General features: G+C 43.7%; 1 protein-coding gene across 1 annotated transcript; it reads left to right on the forward strand.

Moving 5' to 3' along the window:
* Positions 1-7,904: 7,904 nt before the first annotated feature.
* On the forward strand, positions 7,905-13,091 carry LOC123167404 (myosin-binding protein 7-like). Its single transcript, XM_044585244.1, has 3 exons — positions 7,905-9,249; positions 12,695-12,741; positions 12,862-13,091. Exons 1-3 carry the CDS (start codon positions 7,963-7,965, stop codon positions 12,965-12,967), a joined length of 1,440 nt encoding a protein of 479 aa, XP_044441179.1. The 5' UTR covers positions 7,905-7,962; the 3' UTR covers positions 12,968-13,091.
* The last annotated feature ends 4,776 nt before the right edge of the window (positions 13,092-17,867 follow it).

Here is a 17,867-nt window from a genome sequence, read left to right on the forward strand (position 1 = left end):
GACGGCCCTCAAAAGTATGTCACTTCTGGTGATAACTCAAAGGGTAAGGTGGTTGGCCTTGGTAAGGTGGCCATCTCACATGACAGCTCCATCCAAAATGTTATGCTCGTTGAATCTCTTGGCTATAATTTACTTTACGTGCCTAGATTAGCTGACTTTGGATTCAATGTCCTATTTACTGAAGTAGATTCCCAAGTGTTTCGAAGAGATAATCATAATATCGTCTTTATCGATATACGTAGAGGTGATCTATACATTATTGATTTCACTAAAAAGGCTCAACCTAGAACTTGCTTAATTGTTAAATCTTCTAAAGGTTGGTTGTGGCATAGAAGGTTAGGTCATGTGGGCATGCGAAAAATCTTGATAAGCTTATTAAAGGTGATCATATCCTTGGAGTGAAAGATGTTATATTTGACAAGGATATAGGTTGTGCAGTGCGTGTCAAGCAGGAAAATAGGTTGGAGGAAGCCACCGCGTGAATAACATCATGACCACGAGAAGACCGCTCGAGCTACTTCATATGGATCTCTTTGGTCCAAACGCCTATAAAAGTCTCGGTGGAAATTCATTCGGCTTAGTCATTGTCGATGACTTTTCAAGATTTACGTGGGTGTTCTTTCTTGATGATAAATCTCAGGTTCAAAAGATCTTCAAGAACTTCGCTAGGAAGGCCCAAAATCAATTTGAAGTGAAGATCAAGAAGGTTCGCAGCGACAATGGAACATAGTTCAAGAACGCAAATGTGGATACCTTTCTTGACGAAGAAGGGATTTCACATGAGTTCTCGGCTACGTACACGCCTCAACAAAATGGAGTTGTTGAGAGGAAGAACCGGACTCTTATTGAGATGAGGAGAATGATGCTTGATGAGTACAAGACGCCATAACACTTTTGGGCGGAAGCGGTTGAGACAGCTTGTCATGCAACAAATCGTCTATATCTTCACAAGCTACTCGGCAAGACGGCATACGAGCTTCTCACCGGTAACAAACCCCAAGTTGGATACTTTCGAGTATTCGGCTCAAAGTGCTATATTCTTGATAAGCATCGTCGTTCTAAATTTTTCTCCTAAATCTCATGAGGGTTTCCTACTCGGTTATGGCTCAAACTCTCACACTTACCGTGTCTACAATAATTTCACCCAAAAGGTTGAAGAGACAGTAGATGTGAAGTTTTGATGAATGTAATGGCTCGCAAGTAGAGAAATTGCCAATTTATGTAGGGGATAAAGACCCTTCGAAAGCAATCTAAGACTTGTCTATTGGCAAGATTCACCCAACGGAGGTGAAGGAGAGTACCTCATCCGTCCAAGTGGAAGCTTCTACCTCATTACAAGGTGAACCACGAGTTGACTCGGAGGCATCCACAAGTGGGACACACCAAGATGAAGAAAACGAGGAAGTACACCAAGATGAACCTCATCAACCTCCTCCACCTCCACGAGAGAACAACGACACCAACAACGAAGAAGGCCAAGAGGAAGAACAATATGATGAAGAGGATGTTCCACCCCGACCCAAACAAAAGCTCTCACGAGTTAGAGCAAGAGTTTCAAGAGATCATCCCGTCGAACAAATCTTCGATGACATCCAAACCGGGAGAGTTACTCGCTCTAAAACTCATTTGGCTAATTTTTGTGAACATTATTCATTCATCTCTAGTATTGAACCTATGAAGGTTGAAGAAGCGCTTGATGATCCGGATTGGGTGAACACCATGCACGAAGAGCTACACAACTTTGAGAGGAACCAAGTGTGGACATTGATAGAGAAGCCGGACAACAACCAAAATATCGTTGGTACAAAATGGGTGTTTCGGAATAAGCAAGATGAAGATGGACAAGTTGTACGCAACAAGGCCCGTCTCGTCGCCCTAGGATACACTCAAGTCGAAGGTATGGACTATGGTGAGACATATGCCCCCGTTGCTAGACTTGAGTCCATACGCTTCTTACTTCCTTATGCCAATCATCATGATATAACATTATATCAGATGGACATTAAAAGTGCTTTTCTAAATGGTAAAATTGAGGAGGAAGTTTATGTCAAACAACCTCCCGGCTTTGTTAATCCTAAGAAACCCGATCATGTTTACAAACTTCACAAAGCTCTTTATGGTCTTAAACAAGCTCCTAGAGCGTGGTATAAATGCTTGACCAAGTTCCTTATTGAAAAAGGCTTTGAGATTGGAAAGATTGATTCTACAGTCTTTACTAAAAGGGTTAATGGAGAATTATTTGTGTGCCAAATTTATTTGGATGATATCATATTTGGTTCGACTAACCCTCATTTTAGTGAAAAGTTTGGAAGGCTAATGTCGAAGAAGTTTGAGATGTCTATGATGAATGAACTCAAGTTCTTTCTTGGTTTGCAAATCAAGCAAACTAAGGAGGGTACCTTTGTTTCCCAAACAAAGTATACCAAGGACTTATTCAAGAAGTTCAAGATGCAAGAAAGTAAAGGTACGAAAAAACCCATGACTACTAGTGGACATCTTGACTTGACTAAGGATGGCAAACCGGTTGACTAAAAGGTTTATCGCTCTATGATTGGGTCATTGTTATATCTATGTGCCTCCCGTCCCGATATTATGCTAAGTGTGTGCATGTGTGCACGATATCAAGCGGCCCCAAAGAATGTCATCTTAAGGATGTGAAAAGGATAGTGAGATACTTAATTCATACACCAAACTTTGGCATTTGGTATCCTAAGAGGTCTTCTTTTGATCTTGCTGGCTACTCCGATTCGGACTATGCCGGTGACAAGGTTGATAGAAAGTCCACTTCGGGAACATCTCAATTTCTTGGTAGATCTCTTGTGTCTTGGTCCTCCAAGAAACAAAACTCGGTATCCTTATCCACCACCGAAGCAGAATACATTGCCGCTGGTTCATGTTGTGCTCAATTACTTTAGATGACCCAAACTCTTAAAGATTATGGGATATATGTGAAACATGTTCCGTTGCTTTATTATAATGAAAGTGCTATTAAGATTGCTCACAATCCCGTGCAACATTCTTGAACTAAGCATATTGAAGTTCATCGTCATTTCATTCAACATCATGTTGCTAAAGGAGACATTGATCTTAAGCATGTTCGTACCGATAAGCAATTGGCAGATATATTCACCAAACCGCTTGATGAGAAAGTATTTTTCCGTTTGAGAGGTGAATTGACCATCATTGATGCCTCAAACTTGGAGTAGACACTCCATTTGGATGCATGCAAGGCATGAGCCTTTGACTAATCCTTGATATTTCTCTTATGATGATGATCATATGTCTTGGATCTATACTTGTACCCTTGCATGCTATCTAACTCTTGTAGGTACTTGGATGAATCTAAATCTATGAGATTGCAACTCACTCACATCTTGAGCAATCTCTACATCTGCAAGTCTCTACAATTTGGTGGTTGAAGACAAGGAAGCATAAATCATTTCAACATATCATTTGACAATTTTTATATATCAAATTTCATTTGGTAACAAATTTCATGCTTGTCATTTTGGATAAACAAGTGATCTTCCTTGCAAGACTAACCCATGTAGGTAGATGAACTCAAACTACAAGCGATGCTCCCAACTCTTGATGAGCTACATCAAACTTGAGCATCCAACACAAGTTCAACTACATGATCAAGATCAACACCACCACCCAAGGTATCTCATTCCATCTTAGAGAAGCTTTACCCTAAGACTTGGGTCAAAGCAGCTCAACAAGATGCGAATACATCAAAATGCTTAAACGAAAAATGGCAACCCCGTTCTGAGCCTAAACAATGAGTATGACCTACGATCAAGTGTTCTCACTTGACTCCTCAGTCAATATACTCTAACATAGGTGACTTTGTCGCCGACCAATTCTAGATGAAGTTCTCTAGTGTGTCTTTGTGCTCATGCATTTGTGACTAGCATGTTTTTTTCCTTTCACTTCATCTAGATTTCTTCTTTTTCTTTTCTCCGTTATGTTCTACATTCCCTGCATCCAATTCATTGCAAATCCTTCAGTTAATTCCTTGCAAATCTTTGTGAGATCTTATTTTCCTAGTGAGCTGAGATGACAATTTTTTTCCTCTGTATTGAACTCGGTCTGATCGATTTCTGCCTCTCGGCTAGACCGAACTGCAATGCTACATTGAAGATTGTTCATAGGTCCAATCGACAAGGACAAACCCGGTCTGACCGATATGCATCATCTCTGACACTGCCAACTCGGTGTCACCAATGAAAATGAATCGGCCTAACCGATTTCAATAGTGAGAAAACATTTTGCCATTTGCATCCTGCATATCTGTTCCAGCTCCACTCGATGATTCTTGTCCTCTACCAGCATCTTATATTACATGTTGCTTTGTAATGTGACTCAAGGACCAAACCTACTTGACTCAAGCTCCGGATGATGCCTTCTTGGAAATTGATGTCAAAGGGGGAGAAAGAGCACATCAAAGCTTATCACATAAAATAGAAAGCATGCCTTAAGTTTCTCTAGATGCTTATTATCCATAGAGGAGAGAAGTCACATGTCTTCAAGAAGGGAATGACATGTTAGTATGTGTTATGATTCCTATGTTTGTTTTGCTCTGATTTTCTTTTACCCTATCTTCTCCCGTTATCCAATATAAGATTCAGGGGGAGAAAGACACTTAAGGGGAGAAAATCTTCGAAATTCATTGCATATCTTTACTCTTTGGGGACATGTCTATATCCATAGAGTACCAAGTACTCACTCTCTACATGTCATCCCAATCTTGGTACTTTTGTGGTTACTCACTTGCTTTGTTTAGTAGGTGTTCGTGTGTTATCTAACCTTGTTTACTCAGGTTCATCTCTTCCAAATCTAGCTCTAGACCACAAGGTAAGTATATGCATCACATCCATGTGCATGATGATTTCTTGCTGTTGTACATATAGTTTGCAAGAAGGAATCATGAACATGGAGGTACATTTCCTATAGTTACATCATTTGCTCTGATGCATATAACCAAGATACATGTAACTCATTGCTTGCTCTGACATGCTTATGCATTCACATGCTCTTATATTCTATATTTACATAATTGCATACATGTAGGGGGATCATATGCATGTTACATGTCTTTCCAAAGCTTTACTTGTTATTCTTCATATCTTTATCTGAAGCTTTGATGTAAAGTTATCATCAATTACCAAAAAGGGGGAGATTGAATGCACAAGTGCTCCCTGGGTGATTTTGATAATTAATGTCAACATATCTCTTGTTGGACTAATATTTTCATCTAGTATATTTAAGAAAGTTCAACAAAGGCGTGGCATGGACAAGAGGATGTGGAACCCCTTCAAGATGCTAAGGACACATATTGGCAAAAGCTCAAGACTCTACATTTTCATTTTAGTGATCCAAGATCACATTGAGTCCATAGGAAAAGCCAATACTATTAAAAGGGGATGAGGTGTTGCTTAATAGGTTGCTTGCTCAAAGTGCTTAGTGATATGCTCCAAAAGCCCTCAACCACTTTCTCATTTCCACATATGTCCTAAACCCAAAGTCAAACTCGGCCCCACCGATTTGATCTATCCGGCGCCACCGAGTTCACTTGACATAGCCACTGCCAGAAACCCTAATCAGTTCGGCCTCACCGATGGGATCTCGGTCTCATTGAGATGGGCTTGCAAACTCTCTGTTGCGTGTTGCAATTATTTCGGTCCCACCGAGTTTGCTTAACCAACTCTTTGTTTGCTTATTACCAAAATCGGTCTCACCGAGTTTGTGTAATCGGTCAAACTGAGTTTAGGTTTTACCGTAACTGTAGCACATCGGTCCCACCGAGTTGATCATATCGGTCCCATCGAAAAGCTTAACATTCACATTTTGAACCAGGTCGGTCTCACCGAGTTTTACTATTTGGTCCCACCGAGTTTTGTAAATTGTGTGTAACAGTTAGATTTTGTGTCGAGGCTATATATACCCCTCCACCCCCTTCTCCTTTTGTGAGAGAGCCATCAGAACGTGCCTACACTTCCACTACTCATTTTCTGAGAGAGAACCACCTACTCATGTGTTGAGACCAAGACATTCCAATCCAACCACAAAAATCTTGATCTCTAGCCTTCCCCAAGTTGCTTTCCACTCAAATCATCTTTCCACCATATCGAAATCTGTGAGAGAGAGTTGAGTGTTGGGGAGACTATCATTTAAAGCACAAGAGCAATGAGTTCATCATCAACACACCATCTATTACTTTTTGGAGAGTGGTGTCTCCTAGATTGGTTAGGTGTCACTTGGGAGCCTCCGTCAAGATTGTGGAGTTGAACCAAGGAGTTTTTAAGGGCAAGGAGATCGCATACTTCGTGAAGATCTACCCTAGTGAGGCAAGTCCTTCATGGGCGACGACCATGGTGGGATAAACAATGTTTTTTCTTCATGGACCCTTCGTGGACTCGCACAACCGTTATCCTTCGTGGGTTGAAGTCTCCATCAACGTGGATGTACGATAGCACCACCTATCGGAACCACGCCAAAAATCTCTGTGTCTCCAATTGCGTTTGCACACTCCAATCCCATCCCTTTACTTTCTTGCAACTTGCATGCTTTACTTTCCGATGCTCATATACTCTTGCCATACTTGCTTGAAATGTATTGTGAATGTTTAAACTTGTGCTAAAACTCCACCTTAACTTAAAGAACTTAAAAACTGCTACTTTTCTTTATTGAGGGTCTAATCACCCCCCTCTGGACACCTCTTCTCGATCCTTTCAAGAATCTTCTGATGGCAACCGAGATAGGTTGGGGAGCCACCAATAGGCCCAACACGCTCCCGACATGCGCCTCCATATGTATTTCAATCTTCCCGGTGGCCATATCTCTGTTTCGTATTAAGTCCCGACGGAGGATATTTTTACCGCAATTTTTCTTCCGCCACATATCTCTGTTTCATGACGATTCAATCTGGAGGTATTTTCAGAACTCTGTCGGAGGAAAAATTCTTCATGGTGGCCATCTCCATCAACTTGAAGGCATTCCCTGATCACCCTGCCAGAGGACCCAATGGGCCCACGACACACCTGGCGACAGGAGGGAGCCTTGGGAAAGGGATAGGCATTCCCTAATCACCTTGATCCCCAAGTTGATCGTGACAGCGACCTAGATCGCATTTCTCTCATGTAATCCCTAGCTCTCACCATGTATATAAGGGGGAGGTAGGGGCACTAAAACACATCTACTCTCTCGTAGAATAGCTCTCGGTTGCCATCTCACTATACATCATTGTATTCCCTCGCACGAGGCATCCCCACCATGAATAACAACGATGAGCATGATGTAGGGTATTACTCTTCAGAGGCCTGAACCTAGGCAAATTCCCCGTGCGACCTCTGATCTGTGACTTCCTACTATGCAAGGCACCCTACTAGGGGTACTGACGGAAATTTGCACCGTCATCCTCCAACTCCGACGTGACATCGATCGTCTCCATCGGTTCCATCGTGGCGGTGGACGGGGAAACGAGTGGGAACTGGGGGCAGCACAACGGCGGTCAGGGCAGAGAGCGTGGGAAAGGGCGGACTTTCGCACGAAAAAGTGGTGAAAATGTCCCTTTGCGCGGGTTCTGTCTGGTTCTAGCTGGGTATGGGGTGTCACGCGCCTACATGGTTGGACGCTCACAAACCTTTCCCATATTTGCTTCTGGCTTGTTGGAATTTGGATGTCCGGACCTATAATGTCCAGACGCTTACACGCTGTTTGATGCGCGGCATTGAAGATGCCCTTATCTGTCTTTGCTTTCCGTTTTGGCCATCCAGTTCAACTTCAGCCCAAAGAAACACAAAAGGAAAACACCATCCTAAAAATGGAAAAAATGAAGACACCGCCCAACGACTGACGGGAACCGGAAAGGCACCCCTCCCGTTTTTCCTCTCCCCCTCCTACCAAATTTCCGTCTCCTCGCGCGCGCGCGCGTGCGCCCGCCTCCTCCCGGCTCCCCGGATGCACGCCATGGCCGACGCCGGCGGGCCCCCGCTCAATCTCTGCCCTCTCTGCGGCCACCCCACCACCAGCACCATCTCTGCCTCTCGCCCATCGTCTCCGCCATTGGCGGCTACGAGGCCGACGCTGAAGAGGATTTCACCACCAGAGGCGCCGCCCGCGGTGGTGCGGGTGGAGATAGGTGACGAGGCGGCGGCACTGCGGGAGGCTCTGGCGCGGCAGCAGGCGGCGCTGGCTGATTTGCAGGCCGAGCTGGATGCGGAGCGGGGCGCGGCGGCCGGCGCCGCGAGCGAGGCCATGACGATGATCCTTCGCCTGCAGCGGGAGAAGGCAGAGGCCATGATGGAGGCGCGCCAGTTCCGGCGCTACGCAGAGGAGAAGATGTCCCACGACGCCGCGGAGCTCGCCGTCCTCGAGGAGACCATCGCCAAGCGCGAGGCCTCGGTGCGCGGCCTCCAGTCTCTGTCACGCCTCAGCGTCGCCAACGCTGCATCGTTGCATTCCACCCCGCGAGTCTCCTCCACGCCGCGCAACCCGTCCACGCCATCGACGGTTGGGGCCGGCGGCTATTACCCACCGTTGCGGTGCTTTAGTAGCCGCTTTAATGACCACCCGCCGACCGCGTCGGAGGCGGACGTGCTCGACATGCAGACCCCGCGCGACCACCTCGCGCGCCTCTCCAACCGCGTCCAAATGCTCGAGCACCGCGCACCGCCCACATCCACCACTACGCCCATCATCCGCGTCGCGCCGGGCTCCACCTTCCCCCGCAACCCGCGTCCATTCTCCGACACTGACAGCCTTGACTTCTGCGACGGCGAGTACTTCCCGGACGACGACTGCGGCGCCAGCGATCGGGTGTACACCGTGGACGCCATCCACGGCCGCGGTGTTCCCCTGGTCGTGCCAGAGGGCTCCATCTGTGGCGGCACTCCGGCCGGGAGCGAATGCTGCGCCGGCGGGCCGTGGGGGGAAGACGAGGATATGCGTCGGCTCAGCGCGCGCCTCCAGGCGCTGGAGGCGGACCGAGAGACCATGCGCCAGGCCATCATCTCCATGGGCGCCGAGAAAGCGCAGGTGGTGCTTCTCAAGGAGATCGCGCAACAGCTGTGCAAGGACGCCCCGCCACCTTTGCCGGCGGTGACCGTGGGGCAACATTACTACAAGGGGGCAGCGCCACCGGCCGTGACCGTCACCGTACCACGGCCGCAGCGACCGATGGTCATGCACAGGATGGTGCTCAAGAGCCAGCCCACGAGGACGCCATTCTTTTCTACTGTAGTCAAGGTAATATAATCTCGTATGATCTCATGTTAAGAGCAGTTGGGCCTTTCTCTGCATACATCGCCGCCAATTCAAACATGGATTTTATCCTAAAATAACAATCCAGAAAAGATTTCAAACATGAATTACTTTGTGAATGTGAATAGTTTATCAGATAGGAAAGGACTCCACTATAAATCTGATGTCAAATTCTTTTACCATGGCAAATTATGTTCTCCGAGAATGACAAATTTAGTTCGCGGCAAATCTGTCTCAGTTCATTTTTTTATCAGAAAATTGTTGGGCTTGCAAACAAATTTGCCATCATCGCACCAATATAAATTGCCATGAAAAGATCAGATTTGTCCTATCTAAAAATCCGATGTTAGATGTTTAAGTGTTTCTGATAGGAAATGTTTGTAATATTGTTTGCCGTACTAGATAATAATAAAGTAATAAACACAAGAGTTATTATTGTTTTATTTTCGTAATTTTTTGTATCTTGAAGATTGAATAATTGTTGTGTCATTACTTATCCCTGCCTAATTCTCATGATGTGCTAAACAAGGAAATAGAATGGAAGTAAAAATATATTTGGCAGCATAATTCCCCACAAACTCCCTCATGTAAACTCCCAATCATCTACCCATGGGTTACCCAATGGTGTGTATAAGTCATATTATTTACTCAGCTTGCTGGTTGTGAAATACTTAATGCTCGCACATCTATACCCGAGAAGGGCAAAACCTTCAGAGCGAGTAGTATCATAAACTCATAGCGCATCATACCATTTTAGTAGTATACTATCTTGTCATTGCATACTATTATAGCCTAGTATAGTACACATCATTTTTTTTTCATAGGTGGCGCTGCATGATACCCTTATAATACAATACCGTGAGGATCTAATATTACTTCTGAGGAACAATCATTTGTGTAAATGAAGTATGGTTAAGTGCCATGGATTCATCATGTTTTAGCCTTTTAGGAGTTAATGCCATTTTACCTTTTTAGAATAGTAGCCATGTGTTTCATTAAACAACAAGGGTTACACAAAACACACACGATCACTCTCCCGGCGATACCACAACAGTGGGAGACATGTGTATATATTAATATTTCGCATAAAGGACTCTGGAAGAAGAAGAAAATATAAATTTCTCTCTTGGAGAACCTTGTACACTGTCAAATCGTCATCCACCATAGGACTATGGTGCCGCCATGGCACGACCAGATAAGTAGGAGAATCATTGCCACAACAAGATCTATAAGAGAACCTTTTGTAGTGAATGCTGCTTTTCAGCCGATGAACCAGCCCACTGCACATGACGGAGCCGAGAATTTTTGGCTTGTTGGCCCGGAACCTTCCCCATGTCGCTAAATCCCGACCATATCGTTTTCGTGCAACACAGTTGGAGAAGAACAACATCGCCACCTGGATGGTATGTCATATGCCACCACGGTATAGAGATGGACGAGATGAATGTGGCTCCTCTTGTTGTCGATTAGAGCACTAGCAAATTGGACGAGAAGTAGAGACAATTTATTTGAGGTGGTGTTGTCCCTGCCCTCGATGTGACCCTACCTACATGTCAAAGTTGAAGTCAGGGGTCCCCACCCCCTCCTGTTGGGGGAGAGGTGGACAAAGGGGCCAAGAATACCCGGCCTCGCTAATGAAGGGAGGGGAAATATGTCACCACCCTAATCATCCTTGTAGGAGGCAGCGGAGATCATGGCGGATCTGCAACTTTATGTTGTTTTTATGAATGAAGTGCGTGACAAGTAATACGATCATCCATTAATATTTTTATATTATTTGGAATTCGATGCAAGTTGCACCCTAGATTTGAAGGTTTGTATTCCCTGAGAATTGCCAAGCTACTTTATTTTTTTGATAGCCCATTGCTAAGGTTGGATTGGCAACGTTCGGTTTCATAGTTTATGAACCATGTTGAAGCTTGATGGCAGTAATTAAGTTATGTTTTACATGTGTATCCATATTTGATCAGCATTAATCTGTCATTATTTTTTTACAACGTGAGGACATTGCTACTTTGACCTTGCATCCACGTTGCTTGTTCGTTTACCTATTTTGTTCTGGAGAATACAAAGGTGAACAAGGGTGCATGGGCACCCATTATAGAAAACATAAAAAATCAAATAGTTTTTTTAGAAAATGGGTATCAAACTAGGTCGACTAGTCCACTGACATGTTAGGTTTTGCCAAGAAATACACCCATGGTATTCTTACGGAAGAAAACATAATTGGATCTCGAAATTACTTCAAACATTGTCTTTTTATTGCTCTCATTTTTTTAATTTTTTTCCAAGAATACCAAGAATGGCATTTCTTCGTGAAACTTCATACGCGAGTAGAACACTCTACCATGTATCTGATAAAAATATTCATAGTTTATTGATTTTTCCAGTATATTTTTCTGATTTTACTATTCATATGTGTGGAACCATCTTCCAAAAATCCGTGTCTGTTTTGTTGTCTCTTTTTTAGACCCAGAGATAAAAGTACATCTTCAATATTACTAGAATTAGGGCGTGCATTTATATTGGCTCAGTGATTTAAATTAACTCCTATTGGAATACATCTGCATAAATTGATGCCACTTGTTTTATCTATGGATTTTTTTATTCATAGCTTACGTATTTTTTGTAATTTCACAAGTTTAGTTCCATTATTGCTCTGGCTATAGCTATGTTTTCTTTGTGACTTTGATCTATTACATTACCAACCTCTCCATCTTTCCCAGTAATGTATCGAATGAGAACTAGTCTTAACATGGGTAGTAGTAAATAGAAAATTTAGCATTGGATTGCCCGCTTAAGGCTCCAATGCTCACCAAATGCCCCCGATAGTTCTAAGAAGTTAAGAATACAAGGTTTGCTATAAGCTGGAATCAATGTATCCCATTTGAAGGATACTTGTTCTAGATTGGCTCTCCATTCTACCATAGCCTATGGTTAAACATGGCTGCTTTGAGAAGTATAGCAGCCCTTTTGTCAAAGGCTTTTTTTGCAAATAAAACATAATTACCCGATAATTCAAAATGGTGCCCATGTTCATCTGCACTTGGTGAATGGTAAATTCAAAAAATAGTAAAGAAAAATAAAACAGCTAGAATTTTTAGGCATCCAAGATGCCCATGTGCGCAAGGTGCGTGCATTTTCATTGTGTTTGGACATTTGACGAGCTCATACAAAAAATCAGCCTCGAATAGTGTTCTTTTTCAAAGTTTCACACACACCCATTTTTTCGCACGAGCCCTCAGATGTCCAACCACACCATGAAAATTTGCACGAACCTTCCATGCATGAGCATCTTGGATGCATAAACGTTTCATATTTATTTTATTGTTTTACTTTTTTTTGAATTTATTGTTCACAATCGGGAGTAATTGAGTCTGGGTGCAAAATAGCCGCTCTCATAATTACCTTGCTTTTGATCTCCATGCAGTGGGTCGCATCTATCGTCTCGTGGCGAAGGAAATCTTCCCGTATCAAGTGGGTGAAACCCTTGTTACCTTGTTACGGTCATTGCATATTTGGCATCTTGATTTAGCTTTGGTGTTCCCCGCAAAATGAAAATTAATTACCTTCGTGCTTTCATCAATGTCATTTTAGGTACCCTATTGGCCAATGCGGTAACAATGTCGGGTTGATGTTGCTGCTCGACAAGTCCTCAAAAGCTGCAGGCAACGGGCATCATAAACCTCCCAAAAGGATTTAGATGCCATTAATCTTGAGTATATACGACTGATTTGTTTGTGAAAAACAAGGTGGCTTTCGCATTGTTGTCCCCCAATTCTTGGCGTGCTCTTTCGCTGATCTTGTCTGATAATGTAGCTTACAAATGGAAGCCATCAATTTTTCTCGTTGTTTCAATTTTTTTAAAGCGTTGTTGTTTTTGTTGCGGTGACGATTCTTCATATGTTATACTGATGTTTTATGGCCTTATACCTTCGGTACAAAACAAATTGCGTAGTACACAGTATGCCGCTAGTTGAGTAATGTACATGGTGTTTGTTAAGAATGGACAAGAGCTAAGGCGCTTCACCATATAGGAACAATCATAGTTTCCAAGTTAGCAATGTGTGCAACTATTGGTTCATTTTATTTTCTTTTAGGCACTTAACTGGACCACCGCAGAGATGCATATCATTCGTAAAATGCAACAAATACCACATATTGTACAAAAAGATTAATTGTTGTTTCTAACAAGGATGTCTCAACCAAATTAATTTTCCTACTCCAACACATGTATGTGGATATAAGCTAGAAGATGTTTTGAGAGAGAAAAATGTAGCTCATGTCGAGAACCAGAAGCTTTCAGATTTCCTTTATATCGTATCAATCATTTCGGATGCCTTTCATATCTACATTCACTCCATCCTATGGTTTAGGGGTCAAGGTCGAAGGACCTCATTTACTAAATCCAGAAGTTCCTCGTTTAGTTCCATTCGACACCCCTCCTCGCTCATCTTTGGCAAATCTTTTCCCGCGCTCCTCTACAATCTGAAATGTAGAAAGAAAAAGTTTAGATTAATGAGATCTTAACCAAAAACATGGAGAATACGAAGGTCGACTACCAAATCGTATTACTTGTACTTTTCTGAAAAAATATTTCTACAACATCCGATAGTCCTCCCAAATTCTCCAGACAAACAAATCAATTTTACCAGCGCATATGAACTCGATAAGAAGGCGACCAACACCGGCGTGAAGAACATGCTCATATTTGAATTTGGTTGTGGAACCTTTGATGTGTCGATCATGAGTCCTGACCATCGAGGATTTGAGATAAAGGACACTGCCGGTGAAACTTGATGAGTGTATTTTTACACTCATTTCCACCATTGTTTAAACCGAATAGTCCTGGTTTTTGAGATAAACACTCCGGCACTATTACTAGTGACTAATAAAAGAAAATGATTGTGAATCCCTTTGTTTAATTTTGTTTCCCATGGGAATGGGCCATTTAAGATGGAATCGAAGCATATATGGAATATGAAGGTAGGCGTAAAAAAACCGAGAAAACATAGACGCAACCAAGAGAGAAGGGGGCGCCAGGTACGAGCGCGCCCGGTCGTACCACCTGGTGCTTCCTTTGTGACATCAACGCAAGCCAACTTCATAAAAGGATTGATTCCCCATTCACAACAGAGAGCCGCCCATTCGCAACAGAATGCCATGAAACCATAAACAATCATCCATATCCATAGCTGCTGCCATTCCCATCTTCATAGCAATCATTCCCCAGCCATAGCCATGACTTGTAATTGAGATACATCATATACGGTGACATTGTAAGACTATTATCAATCATTTTCATCTTCAAATTCAATCTACAATGCCTTTCTTCTGTGATTCATCTACGAGGTGTGAGTAGTCCACTCAGGCTATGGGCTGAGGCATAGCCTTGCAACCCCATGTACTTGTGCACGGGATTGTTGGTATTGACTTTAAGGCCAAACATATGTATATGTGTTGTAGTGGATTTTTATCTTGCCCCTTTCTTGTTCTAAGCCCCCACGGGTACCCCGAGATCCCAAGGATCGGTCAAGGAGGAGGTAAAGTGCAGGGTGTTGGGGAACGTAGTATTTCAAAAAAATTCCTACGATCACGCAAGATCTATCTAGGAGAAGCATATCAACAAGCGGGGAGAGTGCGTCCACGTACCCTCGTAGACCGAAAGCGGAAGCTTTAAGTAACGTGGTTGATGTAGTCAAACATCTTCGCAATCCAACCGATCAAGTACCGAACGCACGGCACCTCCGTGATCTGCACACGTTCAGCTCGGTGACGTCCCTCGAACTCTAGATCCAGCTAAGGCCGAGGGAGAGTTCTGTTAGCACGACGGCGTGGTGACGGTGATGATGAAGTTACCGGTGCAGGGCTTTGCCTAAGCACTACAACGATATGACCGAGGTGTAAAACTGTGGAGGGGGGCACCGCACACGGCTAAAGATCAACTTGTGTGTCTATGGGGTGCCCCCTCCCCCGTATATAAAGGAGGGGAGGAGGAGGAGGGCCGGCCCCAAGGGGCGCGCCCAAGGGGGGGATTCCTACTCCTAGTAGGAGTAGGTTTCCCCCTTTCCTAGTCCAAGTAGGAGAAGAAGGAAGGAGAGGAAGAAGAGAAGGAAAGGGGGGCCGACCCCCCTAGCCCTAGTCCAATTCGATTTGGGCTAGGGGGGGCACGCGCCACACCTTGGCCTGCCTCCTCTCTTCCACCACTAGGCCCATGAGGCCCAATAACTTCCCGAGGGGTTCCGGTAACCCCCGGTACTCTGAAACATATCCGAAGCGACCCGAACCATTCCGGTGTCCGAATGTAGCCTTCCAATATATGAATCTTTCCTCGTCATGTCCGTGATCTCATCCGAGACTCCGAACAACCTTCGGTGCATCAAATCACATAAACTCATAATACCAATCGTCATCAAACGTTAAGCGTGCGGACCCTATGGGTTCGAGAACTATGTAGACATGACCGAGACACATCTCCGGTCAATATCCAATAGCGGAACCTGGATGCTCATGTTGGTTCCTACAAATTCTACGAAGATCTTTATCGGTCAAACCGCATAACAACATACGTTGTTCCCTTTGTCATCGGTATGTTACTTGCCCGAGATTCGATCGTCAGTATCACCATACCTAGTTCAGTCTCGTTACCGGCAAGTCTCTTTACTCGTTCCGTAATGCATCATCCCGCAACTAACTCATTAGTCACATTGCTTGCAAGGCTTATTGTGATGTGCATTACCGAGAGGGCCCAGAGATACCTCTCCGACAATCGGAGTGACAAATCCTAATCTCGATCTATGCCAACTCAACCAACGCCATCGGAGACACCTGTAGACCATCTTTATAATCACCCAGTTACGTTGTGATGTTTGATGTAACATCCCAAATTTTCAATTTGGAATGTTATACATAAGATCATCATTGCATATCATATTTTATTGCATTTTGGCTTGATCCTAGAAATTCTACGCAACTCAAGGACCCACGGAGAGATTTGGGATTTCGTTATTTTCATATTTGAGTTTTCTCAAATTTTGAAAAAGAGGATCGTTTGATTTTAATTATTTTTCTTTTCGAATATTTCTTTTATGAAAATAAAAGAGAGGGGATAAAATGACTTCCCCAAAATAAAGAAATATTAGAGATTTAATACTAGAATCAAATAAGAATTTTATTCGGAGTTTTTATCGCTATTTTATTTGAATTAGGAAAAATATGCGTTTTTCAAAATTGCATTAGATGCCCAAATAAAAGTTCACCTTGTCCGCTATATTTTTAGAGGACGGGGCAAATTTCTTTTAGGATTTTTGGACTCCGTTTAGTATTTCTTTTCTTTGTTTTTCTGTGCGGATTTATCTATATAAAAAAATCAACCGACCTAACCGGGCCGTGCCCGACTAGGACTCGCCAGACCGGCCTTATAAGCCGCACCCGCGACCCCCCTGGAGCCCGTCCCGCAGCCGCCGCCCACCCACGCCCAAACCCTAAATCTAACCCGCGCCGCCGCCGCCCCCGGAGCCTGCCGAGCCGCCCTGCCCGCCGGAGTTGCCGCCCCGCCGCCAAAGTTCCCGCCGCGGCCGCCATCGTCACGAACGCCGAGGTAGCCGCCGGTTTAAAAAAACCGTTAGGTTTTTATACGAAAATCCAGATGCGTTTTTTTGATCGGTTTTTTTCCGGTTTAGTTATTTAGCGAACGCCCGTTCGTACGTTCGTTTTAACGAATGGTTTTCACCCGTTAACCGCAGACAGCAAACGTTCGTTCGTTAGCCTGTTCGTCAGTTTTTCTTTTTCCAGGGTTTTCCGCGATTATTTTCGATCGCAATTTCTGACCTGATTTTCGCTTTAGTTTATCTTTTCGCTCGTTTATCGGAATCAGGCGATTTAAGCGCCTAGATCTTCATTTCGAAGCCCTCTTTCTGTTTAACCAACTTGAACAAGATTTTGCTACTGTAAAATTTGTCTTAAGTCCAGATTAGTAAACGGATCTTGTTTCTTTTGCAGTTTGAGTTTTGTTGCTTCGTTTGATTTGATTCTTTTTGCAAATCGGAGTTCTTAAGTTGAACTTTCTGGTTAGATCTTTTATTTGAGTTTTACCCGTTCTTCTAGTTGAGTGCTTATTGTATGCTTGTTTGTTTGCGATAGAGTACCCGGAGTGCGAAGCGTGCTACTACGAGTCTCTAGGTTTCGCGGACCATCAGCATGGCAAGTAACACTTTGATCATATCTCTTTACTACCCAGTTTTATTGCATTAGATCAATCCTCAAACAATTGCATGATTAGGATCTGATTAACTTGTGGGTTTTGGGAAGTAGATGATGAGGTAGAACCTATTACCCGTTTTATTATCAAACCCTTAGGAGTTACTTCTACGTTATGCTTATTGCCATGCTATGCTCGTAGACGTGGATTGGGTTTGAGTGTATCCATGACCGATGTGAGTTTGTTAATTACTGGTTCAACTTAAGGTGGCTACTTTAATACACATCTGGGTGGATTGCTTGTGGGCACTTGGAGAATCCAGTGTTGTCCTAGGATATCCCGGAGTACCCGTGTGATCATCCTACGGTCCGCCACCCAGGCTCAAAGGGATCATAAGATTATT

This window comes from Triticum aestivum, chromosome 1D (assembly GCF_018294505.1).
Source record: "Triticum aestivum cultivar Chinese Spring chromosome 1D, IWGSC CS RefSeq v2.1, whole genome shotgun sequence".
In the NCBI taxonomy this organism is placed as follows: Eukaryota; Viridiplantae; Streptophyta; class Magnoliopsida; order Poales; family Poaceae; genus Triticum; species Triticum aestivum.